This window comes from Schistocerca americana, chromosome 4 (genome assembly GCF_021461395.2).
Source record: "Schistocerca americana isolate TAMUIC-IGC-003095 chromosome 4, iqSchAmer2.1, whole genome shotgun sequence".
Taxonomy (NCBI): domain Eukaryota; kingdom Metazoa; phylum Arthropoda; class Insecta; order Orthoptera; family Acrididae; genus Schistocerca; species Schistocerca americana.
Genome location: NC_060122.1, coordinates 540755016 through 540779868, shown reverse-complemented (window position 1 = coordinate 540779868; position 24853 = coordinate 540755016). Strand labels below are relative to the sequence as shown.

The window sequence follows — 24853 nt, the reverse complement described above, 5'->3', positions numbered from 1 at the left end:
CAGTTTCACTGACCATTTTTTGCTATTGTTCCTAACCCGTAAGTCGCCAGTCAATATGATGAACTAAACTTAAGGTTTATGCTGCGTCATCTGATACACCATGGATATGTTCAGTCATAGGTTACAGCGAAACACAACTGTCTCACTGATACACATACATGCAAAACTTTGTCCATCCACAAAAGTAGTAGCAGCATCAAGGTTTGCAAAGTTGACAATATGGCCAGGAGAGTGGTATGCTGACCATCTGCATAATGTCGAATGGCTGAGGATGACATGGCGGCTGTTTGGTATTCCTTGCACCTTCACTAGCTGGACAAGGAGTTTGTCAGTGGCTATTTGTAATTCCTATGGTGATGTTCACTGGAAATCCAAGTGGACTGAACAGAACGACATTTGTCTAATTTCGAGGTAAATTGGTTTAAATCATGTTCCTTCAACCACAGAAACATTCTGACACTGGGCATTGTCATCTGTCCAGCTGGTAAAATAAACAATTTCCCATTACAGGCTTAGGTAACATGATTTACACTAGGTGGCTGTCTATTACAAGAAACAAAGAAAAAGTAATGCAAACTTTCACGGTTATGTACAGATGATCGACATCTTTTGGCTACTACTGTTTTCAGCATTAGTCTTCTCTAGATAGGTTCAAGTAACAGCAATAAGTGAAGATCAGTTTAGCCTTGTCCATTCCTTGTTATTTTTTGTCAACTGCTTGGTCACCGAAACATACTGTTTGCCAAGGTCACTAACATATTCTCTTCTTGCTCATTCTCTTCGCATCATTAAGTATGTTTTTCTCTTTCAGATTGTTTCACATGATGCAATTAAGTTCGATTCTCGTGATGGGTGGTTTCAATTTGTGTGTCGATGAATTAATGTTTCTACTGCAGAAGGATGTTTAGTGGGGAAGGACAAATTATTAAGTCCTTACTAACCAGGCCCCAAGACAATACATTAAGCAACTACAAGAGACACACAAGAAATTAAAACCAAAATATTTACCAGTTGAGAGAAATCCTTTATTTTTAAAAAATTCTTCAAAATTAATAACAATTTTCGAGGAGGAAAAGCTGTCCTAAGAAAGGGCATGATCTCCACCAACTTCGTTTACTTCCATTTCTGCTGAAGCTTCACTTGGAATATGGCGAAATACCTGCTTATCCCATCCACAGGTATAAAATGATGTGTCCCTTTGATGCCATGCAATACCACGAACAAAGTCCTTGTGACGGTCATCAGAATAGCTGAAATACAAATTAAGTCTTAATATATATTAAACAAAATTTGTGGACCAAATGAGAAGTGTGATTATCAACTGAACCTAGATATGGAGGAGGAGGAGGAGGGGGGGGGGGGGGGGAGTTGGCAACAAGAGGGATGTGGAACAGGCAGTAAGACAGAAGGCACATCACTCAGACGCCAGGCCAAGAGGATGAGGGGAGACAAAGTTGAAAGGGGAGCAGTGATATGTAACTGATCTGCATGTCCAACCACAGCTATCTGAGTGAGCTGGAAAAAGAACCTCAAGCTTCAGTTTTTGCCTAACTATAAATGGCAGCCAAACAGTGTCATTATAATGCAAAGAAATTCTCCAACACATCTATAACACCAGAAATTACAGATTCTCTCCTCCTAAAGGTAATTACCAGACATTCATTGTGTCTCCTTGTAATTTTAATTTAAGATTCTACAGGTGTGGAGTAGCCATGTGAACTTACACCAAATACAAGACTAATGTAATTTACAGTGATTAAAATTGTGAACTGTGTCATTAAAACTTAGTTGTGGATCATTAAAATTACAACACACGTGTTTAAAATAGACACACAGCTTCATCTGGGAAAAGCAAAGCCTTTCTTCACTACTCACTCCAGTAGTCTCTGAAGCATCCACTTTAATGGCCGAGCTGAAGCTAGGGAGTTGATTGATCAGTAAATCATATAGTCATTCAAAATAATCTACAATGTTATCCTCACTGTGTCAATTAGACTTAATATTGACTATGGAGAAAGGAACATTTAAATCATTCTCTTCCAAGCCCTTACTGTCATGGACCTAAGGGCTGGAGTGTTCCCTTCTGGTGATACAGACTAACTTTCAATTTGTCAATTACCCCTGATTGCACAGTAACAAGTCACTCCACTGGGAATGAGGTAGCCTCTTACAGATTTCTGTTGTCTTTTGATACAGTGTATTAGTGACATGAATAACACCCCCCAATGAACCACGGACCTTACCGTTGGTGGGGAGGCTTGCGTGCCTCAGCGATACAGATAGCCATACTGTAGGTGCAACCACAATGGAGGGGTATCTGTTAAGAGGCCGGACAAATTTGTGTTTCCTGAAGAGGGACAGCAGTCTTTTTCAGTAGTTGCAGGGGCAACAGCCTGAATGATTGACTGACCTGGCCTTGTAACACTAACCAAAATGGTCTTCCTGTGCTGGTACTGCGAATGGCTGAAAGCAAGGGGAAACTACAGCCATAATTTTTCCCGAGGGCATGCAGCTTTACTGTATGGTTAAATGATGGCGTCCTCTTGGGTAAATCTCCGGGTGGGGACTGCTCAGGAGGACGTCGTTATCAGGAGAAAGAAAACTGGCATTCTACGGATTGGAGCGAGGAATGTCAGATCCCTTAATCGGGCAGGTAGGTTAGAAAATTTAAAAAGGGAAATGGATAGGCTAAAGTTAGGTATAGTGGGAATTAGTGAAGTTTGGTGGCAGGAAGAACAAGACTTCTGGTCAGGTGAATACAGAGTTATAAATACAAAATCAAATAGGGGTAATGGAGGAGTAGGTTTAATAATTAATAAAAAAAAGTAGGAATGCGGGTAAGCTACTACAAACAGCATAGTGAACGCATTATTGTGGCCAAGAAATACGAAGCCCACGCCTACCACAGTAGTACAAGTTTATATGTCAACTATCAAAGCTAACACTTGGTTCAAGAACCATGCAAGAAGCTTGTATTTATGGAAGAAGCCTGAGATAGGTCTCAGACAGATTATATAATGGCAAGACAGATTCAGGAACCAGGTTTTAAATTGTATGACATTTCCAGGGACAGATGTGGAATCTGACCACACTCTAACATGAACATTAGATTAAAACTGAAGAAACTGCAAAAAGGTGGGAATTTAAGGAGATGGGACCTGGATAAACTGACTAAACCAGAGGTTGTACAGAGTTTCAAGCACAGCATTAGGGAACAATTAACAAGAATGGGGGAAAGAAACACAGTAGAAGAAGAATGGGTAGCTTTGAGAGATGAAATAGTGAAGGCAGCAGAGGATCAAGTAGGTAGAGAGACATATTTAATTTAATTGATGAAAGGAGAAAATATAAAAATGCAGTAAATGAAGCAGGAAGAAAGGAATACTAATGTCTCAAAAATGAGATCAACAGGAAGTGCAAAATGGCTACGCAGGGATGGCTAGAGGACAAATGTAAGGATGTAGAGGCCTATCTCACTAGGGGTAAGATAGATACTGTCTACAGGAAAATTAAAGAGACCTTTGGAGAAAAGAGAACCACTTGTACGGATATAAAGAGCTCAGATGGAAACCCAGTTGTAACCAAAGAAGGGAAAACAGAAAGGTGGAAGGAGTACATAGAGGGTCTATACAAGGGCGATGTACTTCAGGACAATATTATGGAAATGGAAGAGGATATAGATGAAGATGAAATGGGAGATATAATACTGAGTGAAGAGTGTGACAGAGCACTGAAAGACCTAAGTCAAAAGAAGGCCCCAGCAGTAGACAACATTCCATTAAAACTACTGATAGCCTTGGGAGAGCCAGCCCTGACAAAACTCTACCATCTAGTGGGCAAGATGTATGAAACAGGCGAAATACCCTCAGACTTCAAGAAGAATATAATAATTCCAATCCCAAAGAAAGCAGGTGTTGACAGTTGTGAAAATTACCGAACTATCAGTTTAATAAGCCACAGCTGCAAAATACTAACAAATTCTTTACAGACAATTGGAAAAACTGGTAGAAGCTGACCTCGAGGAAGATCAGTTTGGATTACATAGAAATATTGGAACACGTGAGGCAATATTGACCCTACAACTTATTTTAGAAGATGGATTAAGGAAAGGCAAACCTACGTTTATAGTATTTGTTGACTTAGAGAAAGCTTTTGACAATGTTGACTGGAATACTCCTTTTCAAATTCTTAAGGTGGCAGGGGTAAAATATAGAGAGCAAAAGGCAGAAACCAGATGGCAGTTATACGAGTTGAGGGGCATGAAAGGGAAGCAGAGGTTGAGAAGGGAGTGAGACAGGGTTGTAGCCTATCCCCGATGCTATTCAATCTGTATATTGAGCAAGAGTAAAGGAAACAAAAAAAAAATTTGGAGTAGGAATTAAAATCCATGGAGAATAAATAAAAATTTTGAGGTTCACCAATGACACTGTAATTCTGTCAGAGACAGCAAAGGACCTGGAAGAGCAGCTGAACAGAATGGACAGTGTCTTGAAAGGAGGATATAAGATGAACATCAACAAAAGCAAAACGAGGTTAATGGAATGTAGTCTAATTAAGTCTGGTGATGCTGAGGGAATTAGATTAGGAAATGAGACACTTAAAGTAGTAAATGAGTTTTGCTATTTGGGGCGCAAAATAACTGATGATGGTCGAAGTAAAGAGGATATAAAATGTAGACTAGCAATGGCAAGGAAAGCGTTTCTCAAGAAGAGAAGTTTGTTAATATAGAGTAGAGTGTTAAGTGTCACTAAGTCGTTTCTGAAAGTATTTGTATGGAGTGTAGCCATCTATGGAAGTGAAACATGGACGATAAATAGTTTAGTCAAGAGGAGAATAGAAGCTTTCGAAATGTGGTGATACAGAAGAGTGCTGAAGATTAGATGGGTAGATCACATAACTAATGATGAGGTACTGAATAGAATTGGGGAGAAGAGAAACTCTTAGCACAACTTGAGTAGAAGAAGGGAACGGTTGGTAGGACATGTTCTTAGGCATCAAGGGATCACCAATTTAGTACTGGAGGGCAGCATGGAAGGTCAAAATCGTAGAGGGAGACCAAGAGATGAATACACTTAGTATATTCAGAAGGATGTAGGTTGCAGTAGGTGCTGGGAGATGAAGACCACAACAACAACAACGATTAATCATGTCAGAGATTGTGTTTGTGATCAAATCTAGCTAATTGGTAGTAATGTGTCCAGTTCACTCTGAAGCACCTATTCCGAATGCTCTCTTTCAGGTTATCTACCTAGTGAAAAATTTATCAACACAGTACTATCAGCAGGGGCAGCAGGTGATATCAATGGCCACGAATGGCTCTGTAACTTCTTCAAAATGTATTGCTTGACCTCTGGAAGGCAGATTTCTTCAGATACTATGACCCCTGTGGCATTTCGTGCTACAACCTCAAAGCACAATGTGCGTATTAAAATTCCAATAAAGTACGAATGGCAGAGTGTTGCTTAATGAGGTCTTACAAAATCCTCCTCATTAAATAGATGATGATATGGGGAAAAAAAACCAGTCATACAGTGATATTCAGTGAGCTATAGGTGACATCCGTACGGGTAACTTTAGCCTAGTTGACAGTGAATGGAATGGAATGGAATGGAATGGGCAAGAGGCACATGTTACTTATGAGTAACATCATACAACACTTAACCTGTCACCACCAAGGTGATCTTTCCTGTTGAGTGCACCGTCTCTTAGGCCAGTTGTGTTGGTGGTTTTCCATGTCTCCTGTAAACTCAAGCAAAGTGCTTTTAGTGTACTCAGATTTAAAGTTCCTACTTGTGAGTTCTGAACCCGTTCATGTCCCACTGAAACACACTTTCTTTTCCTCTTTCTCTCAGTCTGCGAGATGCAGCAAGTGATTGGACTAACAATGTTTCCTTCACAACCAGACAAAGAACATGCTGAGCTATCTGGGTTGTATTTTGATTCTTAGGTCTTGGTCAGATTTTTGATGAACTTTTCTCTTCACTTTTTACTGTGACAAAGATTTGTAAGAAGTCAATTACAACTTAAGAAAACCCACAAAGACTGGAGTGAAAAGCATGAGGTCAAATAGTGGAGTGCCAAATATGAAGAAGACAAACAACAAGAGGAAAACTAACAATGGAGATGGCACAGCTTTGTCACAGCACAACTAGCTTTATAGCATGACCAAGAGCACTTGCTGTCCAGCAAGATTGGCAAGGTACTGTGGCACAGTGAGGCCATCATTGCATCACAGAGCAACACTGGCGTTTGTAGGTGCAGCAGTGCTGTCTAGTGGATGGATCAAGTTCCATACCCTCCAGCAGGCTTTCAGTATCATCGTGCTTTGATACCACCTCTGTAATGGGCATGTAGGGTCGAAAGTGTCCTCGATGATGCATGGGAGAGTGAACTGGTGGCATGGTTGGTATTCCATCACATTGGCCCACTGACTGGTATGAGGAACTGGGAGCTGTGGTTCCTGGGACTGTGGGACCAGGAGACTGAGAAGTTTGCAGTTGTCTCCCATGATGGAGACGTTTGCTGCTTGAACATCCGCACAATATGCTTTGCTTTGTAATTAGAGGAATGGGTGAAATGGCAAACCAAAAAGGTATTTCATGTTGTTAGAGGCATAGAATTGTTTGAAAGCTGTCACCATGAATGGTTCGGGGAAGCCCTTCAATGGACAGAACCAGGGTGCTCGAATAACTGAGCATCTGCCTTGACGCCTGTAAGAACATCAGACCGTGGGAGAGGCATGCCCAGGTCCAGATCTGTGGACTGGTGTTCTTTGAAAAGCACACAGCCCAACTGCGGAATGCGCAGTGCACGACTTGCCACAAGAGACTGTCTCACACACACACACACACACACACACACACACACACACACAGAGAGAGAGAGAGAGAGAGAGAGAGAGAGAGAGAGAGAGAGAGAGAGAGAGAGAGCGTGTGCAGTGCGATTCATGGAGCCGAAATTAGAAACCAGTACAAAGTCGATTTATTCTGTGTCTGAATGTCAAGGGTGTATACGTGGACAAGGAAAAAAATTCCACATTTTTCCCAGATTTCCCAGTTCAAAATGCACTTTTTCTATGTTAAGTGACAGTATACTTTCCCTCAGAACTGTAAAACATATAAATGCTTCGAATGGTTAAGGTTTTATACACTAGTGTAGAACTTTCCGGTGCTGAAAAGAATGTTTTGGAAAAATTTTTGATGTACAGCAAGAGGTACACTGGATATTTTCATATTATGAAAATATAAATTCGAATCACTACTGACAGCCTTGGGAGAGCCAGTCCTGACAAAAATATACCATCTGGTGAGCAAGATGTATGAGACAGGCGAAATACCCTCAGACTTCAAGAAGAATATAATAATACCAATCCCAAAGAAAGCAGGTGTTGACAGATGTGAAAATTACCACACTATCAGTTTAATAAGTCACAGCTGCAAAATACAAATGCGAATTCTTTACAGACGAATGGAAAAACTGGTAGAAGCCGACCTCGAGAAAGATCAGTTTGGATTCCGTAGAAATATTGGAACATGTGAGGCAATACTGACCTTACGACTTATCTTAGAAAATAGATTAAGGAAAGGCAAACCTATGTTTCTAGCATTTGTAGACTTGGAGAAAGTTTTTGACAATGTTGACTGGAACACTCTCTTTCAAATACTGAAGGTGGCAGGGGCAAAATACAGGGAGCGAAAGGCTATTTACAATTTGTACAGAAAGCAGATGGCAGTTATAAGAGTCGAGGGGTATGAAAGGGAAGCAGTGGTTGGGAAGGGAGTGAGACAGGGTTGTAGCCTATCCCCTATGTTATTCAATCTGTATATTGAGCAAGCAGTAAAGGAAACAAAAGAAAAATTCGGAGTAGGTATTAAAATTCATGGAGAAGAAGTAAAAACTTTGAGGTTCGCCGATGACATTGTAATTCTGTCAGAGACAGCAAAGGACTTTGAAGAGCAGTTGAATGTAATGTACAATGTCTTGAAAGGAGGATATAAGATGAACATCAACAAAAGCAAAACGATGTTAATGGAATGTAGTCTAAGTTGGGTGATGCTGCGATTTCACCAACCGACGATAGCACATATTCAGAGCACATGATGTAGTCAGCAAATAGCAACATCATTGTTAAGTCGTGCAAACACAGAGATAGGAAAAGTTAATGGTTTAAATTAATACACATAGTGTAGCTACAAGAAAAGCTAAGCTTTCTTATATAATATTGGTCTTTTTGAAGGTTTTACACTTTACGATACATCAAACAGATGTGCCAGTAAAATTTTAAATAATAACATATATGTATGATCTGATCTGGTTTCTAAATTATTCTAAGTGGCTGGTCCTCAAAGTGTTAAGTTTTAAACTAGAGTCAAAACTGTGCAATTTAGGAAATTCATTGTACATTCTCACAGGTAACACAATTCATCTTGCGTAAAAGGAAATTTATTTTGAAAGTAATGCGCTTTGAACCACCATTCACAATATTTTGTTTCAGCAGCTGCCAGAGTGTGCCAGAAAACGGGCACTACAGCACATGTGTAGCTACAACGATGCAGGAAGCCCATGTGTTTGTACATATGTATGTATGTATGTATGTATGTATGTTGCATGAAGAGCTCTTACATTATGGCGTAACAGAAATGGAACACCAGAGCATACTCCAAGATCATTGGAATTTTATAAACCATATTGAAATACGAATTGCACTTTAAGCTGAATTACGCATGTCCAGATTCACAATGAAGTAGGCCCCAACCTGATACTAAGCTTTTCAGTGTGGTTTTTTGGATGCAAATTTTCTTGGAGTACCACTACTACATTATCTCAGGATTAGTTCTTTACTATGGCATAATGCCATGCGTGCGAGAAGATGAAAACATGCACTTTAAATTCAGCAGACAATTGAAACCAGCCAATAGCGTGGAATGAAATACTTTGTTTCAAATAGATTAACTGTCTCTGCAGAAGACATTAATAAAAGCTAAATTTCTTTAGCAAACTGAGAAAATATCTTCGTTGTTCTGCAAAGAGATTAATGCTCGACTCCCAAAAACACAGAAACAAAATAAAATCCAAAAACTGAAACTAAAAACATGTTTTAACCTTCTGTAATTAGGTGACTATTTTATTCACTTAATAGCTCACAGCCACAGAAATCTCTTTTGTTTTCATTTGTCATGAAAGCTGTAAACGAAGAGGTAACAGCAAAAACACTAAATGTAAACACAGGCCACGTGGAGACTACTCCCCTTCTCATTACAACTCAGATTGTTCTGCACCTGCACAAATCTGGCAACATGGGCTCACCAGAAAAATTTCTCAGGTACCATCTGACTGCTTGTTGCTACTGCTGGTACAACTAAAAGCCACACTTCAAGCAGCCATAAGTAGGAGAAGGTACTGCTCATACATGACTCAACAGCGCATGCGCCCACTGGCAACTGCTCAAATGAACATAATGTACACAGTTGCAATATCAGCTCATCAGAAGCAGTTTACTGATATGAAGTATTGTACAGTCTTCGTCCTGAAGCCTTTGACATTTTCTTGTTAGCAGACACCTGTGTGTGCACTGTGTTTTGCTGTCTTAAATGACATTTCCTTTGCAACTTAAGCTTCCCCCTTCATTTATGTTTTACTGCTGCAGTCATATTCTGCAGTAGCAGAGTATAATAAAATACTTTGTTAGGCTATCAGTTCTTACCAATCAAATAAATAAAAAAATAAAAAATAAAAAAGAGAAGAAAGAAAAAAAGAAAAATCCCTGAAATTCTAGAAACCTTCCAGGTTTCTCTATTTTCTCCCAGATGAAACAATTCCCAGATTTCCCAGTTGTCCAGGGACAAACACCCTACTATGTGGAAACATTAGATTTCCTGTGGGTCAAAGGCCAGGTTGGGTCCTGCAGCTTAGTGAGTTGGAGTGTCAGTTTGTTGTGAAGTGGGTTTGTATTTTATGATTTAATTGTAAGAGCTGTGAAAAAGCACTCAGCACAGATCGTTGACTGTCAATTCTGGAACAATGGCGTGCTATCCAAATAGCCAACCAGTGGTGTGTGGTCTGTAATTAATATAAACTTAGCCCCGAATAGGTCAACATGGAACTTCCTAATGGTAAAGACAACCACTAACGCTTCCTTTTCTATCTGCAAGGAGATCTTTCGAGTGGGGTGTCAGCGCCTTTGACGCACAGGCAACTGGTTGCTCAGTAATGCAACACTGCACCAATGCCATATGGGGAGGCATCCGCAGTCAAAACGAGTGGGTGCTGGTGTTATGGTGGAAAGGGCATAAGGCATGGTGCTAGGTGCAGCACCCATTTCAACTATAGCCATCCACCTGTACTGAACGCCTTTTTCCACAACTAGTTTAGCAGATGCACGATTTAGTCCACTTCTCAAGGTAAAAATGTGACCAAATAAGAAGACGTCTATTAGTTGCCTCTTAAGACGGCCACGGGTCTATTCTAGCCACCACCCACCCTCACCCCTGACAATGCATGGGGGATAGTGACTGGTATGTCTCCCATTTTAACCTATTTCTGGATTAAATTAGTGAGGTTCAAGCTCAAATGGAAGATTACCAACAATCTTTCTTCCTTTAGACTGTATGTGATTGGAACAGGAAAGCGGGCAGGGCAAAGGGGGTTGGGTGTACGCGTGTAGTGATACACACAATACTCTCCTCCACACAGGATAAGGTAGTTCGCAAAGTACAGATGTTAGCTAGTATTTTCTAATGTTACCACTACTTGAAAACTGGCCTCAATTTGTTCCGTAAAGAGTAATAGTTTTGTTACTGTAAGGCTATCGCCACCTTTTCTATGTCATAGTAGACATTGAGAAAACAGTTTAGGTCAAATTCCTCACACTTTTACCTTATTATTCCATGTAGTGGTCAGAGACGACAATGTCAAAGGGCTATAAATCTCTGAATCACTATTACTAGCTATGTCTGCTGAGGTCAGGTCCGTACAGCCATTTGTAAAACTTTTATCTGTTTCATTAGTAATCGTCTTCTCTGGTGTCACTATGATCAAAGGCTTTCCCCAAAGGAGCACCCAGCCACAGCTACAGTCATCCAGCCAAGTAGTCATTCCCTAGAGTCCCAGGAATTACGGGCATCAACTCCACACAGCTCAATCATTATAAGTAGATACCTGCATCATCATGGGGTACACTAACACCTCTCCACATCAGACTGGCTACAGAGTTGCTTCTCTCTCTCTCTCTCTCTCTCTCTCTCTGCATGCAAGCGTACCCACACGAACAAGATGTGCTGGACTGAAAGTGTCCTTCCAGATGACATACTGCTGTAAAATTTAGATAAATAATGGGTCAAACCCTAGAGTGGGAAAAAAAGAAGTTGCAATGACAAAATTTAACGAGAATGACGTCCTGATACTAGTTGTATTGTCAATATGGGAGCCAGCCTAAGGTGAGCCTCTGTATCATTCTCTCTTATATCAAGCAGGTGGTAACACGAGCTTGTTCTAACCCTCGTCTCATGAGGGAAGCATGTGCAGGATAGTAAGAGATTAAACTTGCAGTATGGAAATAGCAGTTGAACTGTTAAGTGTTCTGGGTTTCACGTTTATCACATCTATGCTCAAAACATGATTTCTGAACGAACTGGGTGGGGGTGAGGGAGGGGTGAGGGAGGAGGGAGGGATAGACAGGGGGAAAGAAAGGGTGGAGAGGGGATTGCGGCATGAGAAAAGAAGAAATGCCGACATGTCTTAGAAAAACATGTCCCACAAATGAGTTTTGAGCACCCTGGGGGAGGGGGGAATCAGTTCAATTATCCATACGAAAACACACAAATGTCACAACAGTCCACAGGGTAATCACAAGTTCTTATTTAACACAGGGCACAATACTTAAGCATTCCCAATGGGTACCAAGAATCAGTATTACAATAATTGACTTATCTGTCAACAAATATGATGGGGTAGGTAAGATATTACATAGCATACATACTTATTTCCAGTTCTTATGTGTGGTTCTTATGGAAGTCTAAATAAACTACACAGCTCCTCACAGAACCATTATATATGTATATTGCACCTCCAAGGGACAATGGTTCTGAATATTTTAAAAACATCTTAATTTTTATAATCTCTTCCTTTCACAGCCAAAAATCATTTTTAAATAACTCGTCAAAATTAGATACAGATAATCATTTCCATCATTTGTAGACGAAATACAGATTTCACAATTCTTATCCCTGAATTATAATCACATGTTTATACTTCCCAATACAAACAGGAGAACTAAATGGTAAGAAATGCTGCATATAAAGCTATGTTCACCGAAAAAAAGCTACAAATAACTATGCCAAAGAGATACAATTACTTTGTGGAAGAATTCTTGTAAGAAACTAATCAGCTAGAAAATCTATCATTAACCATTTAAAGCTAAAATACTCCTCCCTAATTTGTAGTTTGCACTGAATTAAGAAATCTCAACTGATCAAAGTCGTCATAAATTTAATAAAACGGAACACCAAAATTCCGTGAAGATACTTACATTTCTGTTGCTGTGTCGCTCTTAAAGTCGAATACTTTTACTTCTGTACTTTCAGCACAGGCTGCCAACAGATCATGGCTGTTATGAAAAAAAGAAAATCTGAATTTTTGATCAGAGGCAACTTATGATTACATAAAAAGAAATCTTCACTAATGGGGCATTGTGAATAAAACTGAAAAGATTGGTGAATTCTGATATGTTTTTACTTCTATGTATTCACTATTTTGAATATTATAAGATACAACACACAGATTAAACTATATAAGCTACTGCATTGCTGTCTTTGTATAAAAGACACACACACACACACACACACACACACACACACACACACACACACACACACACACACACACACACACACACCAGGTAACTCACATTCAGCTTCTTATTCTGATTACTAAATTAAAAAAATAAATGCAGCAAACACTATTTCCCCCAGCTCTTCGACAAATCCGTTACCACACACCTGGTTTGTTTCAGTAAATCTAGTCTTAAGTTTTAGATTTTAGTTAACCTCAAACCGGGTAGCTCTTACAAGAGCTAGGGTCTTTGTGTGTTTCATTTCTTTGGTGCATTCTGTTGCTGAAATGTATTTTTCTTCAGTTGATGAATTAACCATTTTACACTGCTTCTTGAAACACCAACTAACGGGAGCACCGTTCTAGACAATGCATACATTTCGCCTCTTTCCGTCTCTTCAGTCTTGGGCATTATCAGAAACAACAGTAGATATATAGATGAATAGTGCCATCTTCACCTTCTTTCTTATTGTAGAAAAGGGCATAACTCATGGAATCTTTTAGATATCTCAGAGTTCTTTTGAGAATTTGGCATTTTTTGGGGTAGCGGTAGGGGATTGTCTTCCGTGAAACAACTCCCACAGATTGCTGCCCACTCTGTCTACCAAATCATTTATGTATATAGAGACAACAGCGGTCCTATCATATCACATTCTCCCCCCCCCCCAGGCACTCCAACAATCCCGTTGTGTTCATCAGAAACAAGGGTATAATCTGGAGTGCCCCAGGGAAGTGTGATTAGACTGCTGCTGTTCTCTACATACATAAATGATTTGGCAGGCAGGGTGGGCAGCAATCTGCAGATGTTTGCTGACGATGCTGTGGTGTACTGTATGTTGAAGTTTAGTGACTGTAGGAAGATACAAGACAGACAAAATTTTTAGTTGGTGTGGTGAATGGCAGCTAGCTCTAAATGTGGAAAACTTAAGTTAATGTGGATGAGTAGGGATACAGTATTACCGGTGTTCTGCTTGACACAGTCAAGTCATTTAAATATCTGGGCATAATGTTACAAAGTGATATGAAATGGAACAAGCACGTGAGAACTGGGTACGGAAGGCGAATGATCGACTTCGATCTACTGGAAGGATTTTAGAAAACAGTGGTTCACCTGTAAGGGAGACAGTGTGAGAGTGAGTGTGTGAGACACTGGTCTAACCTATTCTTAAGTGCTGCTCAAGTGTTTGGGATCCGTACCAGGTGGGACTGAAGGAAGAGATTGAAGCAATCCAATTCAGAGGCGGGCTGCTAGATTTCTTAGCGGTGGGTTCAAAAAATATGTGTGTGTTATGGAGATGCCTCAGGAACTCAAATGGTAATCCCTGGAGGGAAAGCAATGTCCTTTTTGAGAATTACTATTGAGAAAATTTAGAGAATCGGCATTTGAAGTTGGCTGCCAAACGATTCTACTGCCGCCTACATACACTGTGCATAAGGACCACAAAGATAAGAGAAATTAGGGCCTGTGAAGAGGCATACAGACACTGTTTTTCATACCGCTCTATTTGCGAGTGGAACAGGAAAGGAAATGACTAACAGATGTACAGGGGCCCCCTGTCACGCACTGTATGGTGGCTTGGAGTCTCTATGCAGATGTCTGGTTTTACTTTCAAAATGCAACAGGTAAGGAAATTAAATATTTTCATCCTCTTGATTTTCTTTGCTTTTATTCCGCTTTGGAACTAAAGGAGTCTTGTGACCTTGCAGTCAGTTATACCAATTTCCTCCTCCACACGCTGTTCTTGATACAGAAATATTCCATCCTCTGTCTTCACTATTTGTATCTCTATGTATGCATCTATATTTTCTACCACAGACACTTAAATTTTTCTTCAGTATGTTTTCAGTTTTCTTCAATTCTTTTGCTATAATGATTCTCAACATGCTTAGCTACACAAATTTCTTTTGTTAAATATTTAAATACGTGCTGATCTGATTGATTGAATCTGTCCAGCACCTAGGAAATCTTCCAGTTTTATTCCATCTAAATGGAGTTCATGTACAGAGGTTTATTCAAAACAATTTTTCCAACTTCTTTGTCTTCTTCTGGTATCTTCATGAAAAACACTACATCAAACACTCCTACGGAAATTTTTCTCCACTGCAGAGAAAAAAAACAGTCTTCATCAACAGATATCTATTACTGGCCTGAATAATTCCTTGAAATCCACATCTCTTCTTATTGACAACCTGACAACCAGCCTGGCCTTACATCAATCACCATCTCTGATTTTAAAGGCCATTTATTTGCTTGTCATTCTCTCTTTCCTATTGCCTCCTTTGGATTTGCCAGCCTCCACACTTTTATCCCATTTTCTTTATATGGACCATTACCACATTCTCATATTTAAGTAATGATGTTCCATAATCATATTTTAAAGGTTTCTTCAAATTTGATCTATCCCTAAAATTGTATTTTCTTTCTTTATTGCATCCTCTGCCTTATTAACTTACTTCTCCTGTTTCTTTATTTTCATTTTCATTTACTTGATTGTAGTATCGTTTGATACTTCACCAATAACAAGATTTTTCTGTACAGTTTCTTTGTCACACTCTTCAAATTCAACATCTCCACCTGCTTTCTTCTTTCCGCATCAAACAGTCTGCAACCATTTAGAACATAATCAACAACAATGTACGATTTACTTCTTTCATCTACATGGAATTTGATAAAGAAACTAGTACACCTGCCTAATATCGTGTAAGATCTCCACATGCATGCAGAAGTGTTGCAACACGACGTGGCATGGTTCTACTGTCTCAAGTAGTGCTGAGGGGACTTTACACCATGAATCCTGCAGGGTTGTCCATAAATCCGTAGAAGTATGAGAGAGTTGACATCTCTTCTAAACAGCACATTGCAAGGCATCCCAGATATGTTCAATAATGTTCATGTCTGAGGAGTTTGATTGCCAGTGGAAAGGTTTAAACTTAGTGTTCCTGAAGCCACTCTGTTGCAACTCTGGACACGTGGGGAGTCACATTCTCCTGCTGGAATTGTCCAAGCCTGTCAGAATCCAAAATGGACATGAATGGGTGCAGTTGATCACACAGGATGTTTGCGTACGTGTCACCCGTCAGAGTCTTATCTAGACTTACCAGGTGTTCCATATCTCTCCAACTGCACACGCCCCTCACCATTAGGGGATATAAGCTCAGCCGCAATTTTTGCGAAGAACCTTATGGAGTTCTGAAAGGATAGGCTAAAACACGATTGGCGGTGGCACGTTTGTTGCTGTCAGAAGTAGTTTAACTTGTCGCGAAATTGAAGTAGATACTTCCTGTGAGTTAGTATGGGCAGAGGTCATTGTTGGTAACCTGAATAAAATAATAATTGGATCCTTTTACCAACCTCCCAATAAAGATGATACAGTTGCTGAAAGGTTATATATATAATAATAAAAAAAAAAACACTTGAGTTTGATTTCAAACCCGTACCCGACTCATACAATAATAGTTGGTGGTGACTAATTTACCATCAATATGTCGGCGAAAATACCTGTTTAATTCCAGAGTTAATGGATAAAATATCATCTGAAACTGTGCTAAACACGTTCTATGAAAATTATTTCAGAGCAGTTAGTTCATGAGCCCACGCGAATAGTAAAGGGTTGTGGAAACACACTTCACAACAAATAATCCTGAGTTAATAACGAGCATCAAAACTGATTCAGGGATTAGTGAACGCAGGGTTGTCGTAGCGAGACTGAATATTGTAATCCCTAAATCCTTGAAAAATAAGCGAAAAATATACTATTCAAAAAAGCAGATAAAAATTCACTTGACGCCTTCCTGAGTGACAATCTCCACTCATTCCAAATTAATAACATAAGTGGCTTAAATTCAATGAAATAGTATCGGCAGCAATTGAGAGATTTATACCAAATAAATTAACAAATGATGGAGCTGATCCTCCTTTGTACACAAAACAAGTTAGAACACTGTTGCAGAAACAACGAAACAAACACGCGAAATTTAAACAGACGTAAAATCCCCAAGACTGGCGATCTTTTACAGAAGCTCGAAATTAGGGCGGACTTCAATGCGAGATGCTTATCACAGTTTTCACAATGAAACTGTCTCGAAACCTGGCAGAAAATCCAAAGAGATTCTGATCGTATGTGAAGTATGTTAGCGGCAAGAAACAATCAATGTCTTCTCTGCGCGATAGCAATGGAGATACCATCGAAGAGTGCTGCCAAAGCACAGTTACTAAACACCGCCTTCCGAAATGCCTTCACAAAATTCCAGAATCCAAATCAAGAACAGCTGCCAACATGAGTAACGTAGAAGTAAATATCCTCGCAGTAGTGAAGCAACTCAAGTCACTTAATAAAAGCAAGTCTTCTGGTCCAGACTAAAAACCAATTAGGTTCCTTTCGTAGTATGCTGATGCATTAGCTCCACACTTATCATATGCAACCATTCGCTCGACGAAAGATCCGTACCCAAAGACTGGAAAGTTGCACAGGTCACACCAATATCCAGGAAAGGTAGTAGGAGTAATCCACTAAATTACAGACCCATATGGTTAACATCAATATCCAGCAGGATTTTGAACATATACTGTGTTCAAACATTATGAATTACCTCGAAGAAAACGGTCTACTGACACACAGTCAACATGGGTTTAGAAAACAACATTCCTGTGAAACACAACTAGCTTTTTATTCACATGAAGTGTTGAGTGCCATTGACAAGGGATTTCAGATCGATTCCGTATTTCTGGATTTCCGGAAGGCTTTTGACACTGTACCACACAAGCGGCTCATGGTGAAATTGTGTGCTTATGGAATATCATCTCAGTTATGTGACTGGATTTCTGTCAGAGAGGTCACAGTCCGTAGTAACTGACAGAAAGTCATCTAGTAAAACAGAAGTGATTTCTGGTGTTCCCCAAGGTAGTGTTATAGGCCCTTTGCTGTTCCTTATATTTGGGAGACAATCTGAGCAGCAGTCTTCGGTTGTTTGCAGATTACGCTGTCATTTATCGACTAATAAAGTCATCAGAAGATCAAGACAAACTGAAAAACTATTTAGAAAAGACATCTGAATGGTGTAAAAAGGAACTTGTTGAACTTCAGTTACATGATAAATCAGTCTAATCTAAAAGCCGTAAATAGGTATTACAATTACAGACAGCTTAAATTGGAAGGAACACACAGAAAGTGTTGTGGGGAAGGCTAACCAAAGACTGCGTCTTATTGGGACACTTATAAAGGCGTTTTTTGTTGCGACTGAATCTTCTCACGAATTTCCAATCATCAACTTTCTCCTCTGAATGTGAAAATATTTTGTTGACACTGACCTACACAGGGAGGAATGATCACCACAATAAAATAAGGGAAATCAGAGCACGTATGAGAAGATACAGGTATTCATTCTTTCCACGTGCTATATGAGATTGGAATAATAGAGAATTATTAAGGTGGTTCGATAAACCCTCTGCCAGGCACTTAAATGTGATTTGCAGAGTACCCATGTAGATGTAGATTAAAGAGCCTCCACCAGCTTGAATAGTCCCCTGCTGACATTCAGGTCCACTGATTCATTAGGTTGTCTCCATACCCATACCCGTCAATTCGCTTGAAATAATTTAAAATGAAACTTGTCCGACCAGGCAACGTGTTTCCAGTCAACAACACTTCAATGTTGGTGTTGACGAGCCCACACGAGGCATCAAACATTGTGTCTTGCAGTGATCGAAGGTACATCGGTGGGCCTTTGGCTCCGAAACCCCCCCATCGATGATGTTTCGTTGAATGGTTCACACGTTGACATTTGTTAATGGCCCACAATTGAAATCTGCAGCAATTTGTGGAAGGGTTGCACTTCTGTCATGTTGAACGATTCTTCAGTTGTTTGTCCCATTCCTGTATGATCTTTTTCCGGCCACATCGGTGTCCGAGATGTGACTTTTTACCGGATTCGTGATAATCACGGTACACTCGTAAATGGTCAAATGGGAAAATCCCCACTTTATCACTACCTCGGAGGTGCTATGTCCCAATACTCGTGCACCGACTATAACACCAAGTTCAAACTCACTCAAATCTTGATAACCTGCCATTGTAGCAGCAGAACCAATCTAACAACTGCACCAGGAACTTTTCTTACATATGCGTTGCCGGCCACAATGCTGTATCCTGCCTGTTCACAAATCTTTGTATTTGAATATGAATGCCTATTCCAGTTCCTTTGGCGCTTGTGTAGTTTCTGGAAGTGTCTTTCATCTAGTTTCTAGAAGTGGTCTAAATTTTTGGCAAAAACTCAAGATACAACAGTTTTAATTCTTGACAGACCTGGCCTCCCACTGTTCTGTAGGTTTACTTTGATAGCTGAGCTATCGAATAAATGTGTAGCTGTGTGCACTACTTCTCCCCGTAGCTATCTGGTCAGTTTGCTGACCACAATCATAGCTCTGGCCTTGTTCATTATCAGATTTAGTCTACTTTCTTTTTTAGTTTAAGAACTATAGTACATTCCCTTTCCTTCACAACTATTCTTAAACTCATGACTTGTGTATTCACCACCTACATCATCATGTCTTCTTTTTGACACAGAGTGATTTTTCCACTTTCTAACACTTTTTCTTATGAACACTATAGCCATTGACATACATCTTACAAAATTTGCTACACAAAAATGAATGAAATCATTTAATACTGTCGTGTAGAATCTGCATCCACTAAATGTTAGGGGGATCTCCCCACAGATATCAACATCTATTATTTCAAGTGGTCTTGTTGCTCTTTCTCTCACAGCAGGAAATGGCTCTCTTGAAAGCTTAGCTCTCACACAAGTTTCACACAGTGTTTCTGTCGAACTTAAACTATTTGGATCTCCATCACACATTCTCTTGGTGGAGCACAGTTTGTGCCATTCTCATCCTTCACTTGTCAGTAGTGATTGCACTCCTGGTTTAATTTTCACATTTTGTCCTTTTAAAATGTCGTATATTTATAGACGTGAAAGGAATATTTACTAAAAACAATTATGCAATATTTTTCAATAATGTCTGTGTAAGACATCAGATTTTTACTTCGTTAATCAACAAACATTACACCCTTGAGAACACAGTTTTCACTTGCGAAATTTCCTGTTGTCACTATTTTCACTGATTTTCCTTGCTCGGCAACTTTCATGACATTATCATAGTCCTTCATATTTGTTAACTTGCCCACTTCTTTTCTGAATTCTATTTCATTCATATCCAATAAATGTAGTGACTCCCCTCTTGTCCTATTCAGTGACAGGATTTTGTTTGACGCTTTCTAATGCTTCACTAAGTGCTAATTTTGGGTTGTCTCTGTCATTAAAATAACAAATTTATTCATGGTTTGTCCTTTTGAAGAGAGGACAGGGTTTGAAAGGCCTTTGTTTTGATACCTGAATTTTATTTTTAAAGTACCACATCTTCTGTGGTCATTTTTATTGTACACATAGCAAATTCTTCCTTCTCATGCTTCTAACAAAATTTCGACATCCATTCACAATTAGGTCCTTTCTTCTATTATTATTAGAATGGACATCAAAGGCAATATTCTCTTCCTGATTATTACTTTTTAATTGTTTCTCTTCTCCAACGAGCCCTGCAATTAAATTTTCAATAGTCTTCTCACTACTGGGTGACTAATTCTATGCAGGAGAAAAATATTTGAATTCATCTGTTAAAACAGACCATGTGTTTTTGGCTCAACTTGGCTGGCCTGCTTTTGCCTTTATGTTCTGTTAACATAAACAGGTATTGTTCAGGGGGAGGGGAGGGGGGAGGGTGAGGTGGGGGGGGGGGGGGGGGGGGGGAGGGAAGTATATTGGACATGAATTATTTACTGCCTTGAAACTCACGACAACAGATTTGATCATCACAGCAATTCTGAACCAAAACTTGAAAAGTCTGTGGCAGAAAATAAGTATGTGGGTACGTGTGAATGTCTCATAAGGAATCAAGTGTCTGGATAAAACATGGAGAGTGTATAATAAAACAAAAACCAAAGAACAGCACAGCTGCACCAAGACAACACAGTACTCTTAGCAGTCTAACATCACACTAATTAACTTCCGTGCTGCACTTGCTCTGTGCACAACCCAGAACATAAGCTTGTCCATATGTGCCGCAAAACGGCTGGCCACTGGGATAGCAGATACTGCTGAAGTAGTCATTATGTCAGCCCCTCAGCGGAAATGGAGCGTCGGTGTCCAGGATGTGTGGGGAAGCATACTCTGTGTCCAGAGTGAGTCATCTGTGCTGCTAGTTGAGGTTGTGCTTGCAGCAACAAACTGTTTGTCTGTACTGGAGGCAACAGCTGCCCCAGATTGGCTGTGGAAGGTCCTGCACTGTGGAGCAGGAATGCTGGCTTCACCTGTGATGAAGCAAGCTGGGATAATTTCAATTCCTATCTTGTTTTGCCATCTGCCTCTAAATTCATTTTTTTCCCTTCTTCTTCTTCTTCTTCTTCTTCTTCTTCAATTTTAACTAATCACCACTAACATATGTGAATATAATCTGCATTTTCATAATAGAGAAAGGTTGACCCTCCGTTTTAAAGATTATAAAGACAGATCTAATTTTTTGCTTAGTTTTATGTATGTAATTGATTTTCTAATTTATTTTGACTATTCCTAGTCAGTAACTTTTGTTATAGGGTGAAATCAGTAATTTTTTTGCAACAAATTCTCTTGTTGACATATAAACAAATATAAATTCTGTAATAATTCTAAACATTTAGAAGATGAAATGCTAATATTGTTAACGTACCTATTTGGCTCTATTTGAAAATATGTTAGCAAAACCAGCCTTGAATTAATTCCAAAGTAATTAACAGTTTTGTCAAAAGTATTGTTTGTGTAATGATATTTGCTAATTTCACGATTTCAACAAATAATTTGGCCCAACTCTTGCAGTAGAAGAAACTGTTAAAAAGACATAATTTTTCAACGTATTCAGTTGATTTAATGAGTTAAATTTTAGTTTTAACTCCTGTAAATTAAACTCTGAACATTGTGTAGTTTCAGCACCTATTATTGTGATTATATAATAGAGGGAAACATTCCACGTGGCAACGCACAGTTGCTTCATCAGGAAAGAGGGAGGGAGAGGGAAAGACGAGGTTGCGAAAGCTTGAATTTGGTGTGTGTGTGTGTGTGTGTGTGTGTGTGTGTGTGTGTGTGTGTGTGTGTCTCTCTATCGGTAAGTCTTTCCACTCCCGGGATTGGAATGACTCCTTACCCTCTCCCTTAAAACCCACATCATTTTGTCTTTTCCTCTCCTTCCCTCTTTCCTGATGAAGCAACCGTTGGTTGCGAAAGCTTGAATTTTGCGTGTATGTTTGTGTGTCTATCAACATGCCAGCACTTTAGTTTGGTAAGTCACATCATCTTTGTGTGTGTATATATATATGTATATGTATATATATATATATATATATATATATATATATATGAGGTAGGAGACGAGATACTGGCAGAAGTAAAGCTGTGAGTACGGGGCGTGAGTCGTGCTTCGGTAGCTCAGATGGTAGAGCACTTGCCCGCAAAAGGCAAAGGTCCCAAGTTCGAGTCTCGGTCGGGCACACAGTTTTAATCTGCCAGGAAGTTTCATATCAGCGCACACTCCGCTGCAGAGTGAAAATTTCATTCTGGAAACATCCCCTAGGCTGTGGCTAAGCCATGTCTCCGCTATATCCTTTCTTTCAGGAGTGCTAGTTCTGCAAGGTTCGGAGGACAGCTTCTGTAAAGTTTGGAAGGTAGGAGGCGAGATACTGGCAGAAGTAAAGCTGTGAGTACCGGGCGTGAGTCGTGCTTCGGTAGCTCAGATGGTAGAGCACTTGCCCGCAAAAGGCAAAGGTCCCAAGTTCGAGTCTCGGTCGGGCACACAGTTTTAATCTGCCAGGAAGTTTCATATCAGCGCACACTCCGGTGCAGAGTGAAAATCTCATTCTACCTGTAAGGTGTCTAATGGTGCCTTCACTCCTGCCATGCATAGCATGAGATGTGTGCACATTTCCAAGTCATGGAGTATGCAAAAATAAGGTGTATCATGTTGAGAAGCTTGCAATGGATGAGCTCATGCTATATGTTCATGAAGCTGGCACAAGAGTTCCATTTGGTCCTGTTGGATACAGAGAGTGTTTGTATCAACAAATTTACTCTATGTCTGTTCTGTACGCTGTCCTTATGCCCAAGAGAATGAATGACAAGGCAGTTGTCCAAGACGTGTCAATACATAATTGCTGCTTCAAAAAATGGTGCCAAGGTTCCAGCATCCCATTACTGGCCAGGTGGCAGTTCATAGCCTTGTGATGCTCATAACCGCAAAACTTGGCAAGATAACTGGACAGTTCTGATTCAAATTGTCATCTCCAATCAATAGTGATATACTGAGGACAACTGAACCTAGCTAACAAGGTAGAGGCAGAAGCAGAGGCTAGTTCAGCTGTAATATTATCTAGGGGAACTGCTTCTGGCCAGTATGCATACCAACCAATCATTGTGAATAGATATCTGTTGCCGTTTAAGGGCAGCAGTGGCCCCACAACAACAAAGATGAGAGACTGAAGGTCGGTCATACTCCTGGATGACATAAATCGCGATTGTGATCAAATGCTTGCTTGGGGAATGCTAGTAAAGGGAACGGACGAGGTCTTCCTTTGGAGACGCCGTAGTATAGTTTCACCTCTGTCCCAGGAATGTCAAACAACTGCAGCTGGAGTGATGAACTGGCATCTTCTACGAGTGCATGAAGTTCATCACCAGCTTGCTGTGCCTGCATCAGTACTGTGAAATCTATATGGCTCGTCACACAGCTGACGCGCGATAAGCAGTCTGCTACAATATTGCCTAAGGCAGATACGTGATTAATATCTCTGCAAAACTGGGTGACAAACTCCAGTCAGTTGAACAAGAGTGAGGGGTCAAGTTGTGCTGTTCCATCTGAATGCATGGATCAAGGGCTTACAATGAGTAATTATAGTAAACACCCAAGCCTTAATCTGTGGGCGGAAGTGTTTAACAGCTTCATATACTGCCAACAACTCTCATGGATGAAGTGCTCCATTTCGATAGTGATAGCTTCCTTGAAAAGAAAGCTAACACCTGCCAGGCACTTCACTTCATGTACTGTTGACACGCTGTGGCAGTAAGTTTGACTCGTATCAACAACCAAAGCTAAGAGCTATGTAGATTCAGATGCGCAAGCAGTGTTTCATTAGCAATATTTTGTTTGATTTTGTCAAAGATGGTGTTCATCTCCTCTGTCCACTGTATCAGACAACTGTCTTTCCTCTTTGCTCCTGCGAGCGCTGGTGTCAGCAGTTCCTGCAATTCGGCAGTGAGCAGTAAGTGACAGCCATAGATATTTAACATACCTAAGAATCTGAATAATTCTTTCATGGAAGAGGACTATGACATGTGCATTATGGCACCTACTATTGCTATTCGAGGCAGGGAACCGGATGACGTGATCTAGTGCCCCAAGAAAGGTGATTTCCGGCAGTCTGAAAACTGCCCTTGGCAGTGTTAAAGAGAACACTGTAGTTTCCCAGGTGACTAATACCCTCTTGCCAGTGTTTGTAGTGTTGCTCCTTGTCAGCTCAGAACACTAGTACATCATATAGATACGTGAAGCATAATGGAAGGTCTTGGAGGATCAAATCTACAAAACTGTCAAGTCTGTGCCACAGTACTCAGCCAAAATGTCACTAACATGCCCTTAAAAAGTCCAAACGGCCTGAAGGAAGTGTGATCAGTAGCACAAGGTCAACGATATAAAGTCAGTTCGCAATAAAAATATTTCTCTTACTGATAAATCAGATATATGTACAGTATTTAACAAGCATTTTCTGAGCATTGCTGGTGAATTAAATAAAAATTTAGTTTCTACACGGAATGCTATAACTTTCTTGGCAAATGCCTTTCCGAGATGTCTGAAATACTCCTCTGTGATACATAAAAGAGGGAGATTGAGTCAATAATTAAATCACTAAGACTAAGGACTCTCATGGTTATAATGGAGTGTCTAGCAGAA

General features: G+C 40.0%; 1 protein-coding gene across 1 annotated transcript in view; it reads right to left on the bottom strand.

Moving 5' to 3' along the window:
* Positions 1-1003: 1003 nt before the first annotated feature.
* Positions 1004-24853, bottom strand: part of LOC124612787 (methylosome protein 50-like) — a 42061-nt gene continuing 18211 nt past the window's right edge. Inside the window, exons 6-7 of the mRNA XM_047141185.1 lie at positions 12527-12604; positions 1004-1250 (exon numbers count right to left, since the gene is read on the bottom strand). Of these exons, the coding sequence (XP_046997141.1) occupies positions 1082-1250; positions 12527-12604 (247 nt within the window). The 3' untranslated portion in view covers positions 1004-1081. The remainder of the gene's footprint in view (positions 1251-12526; positions 12605-24853) is intronic.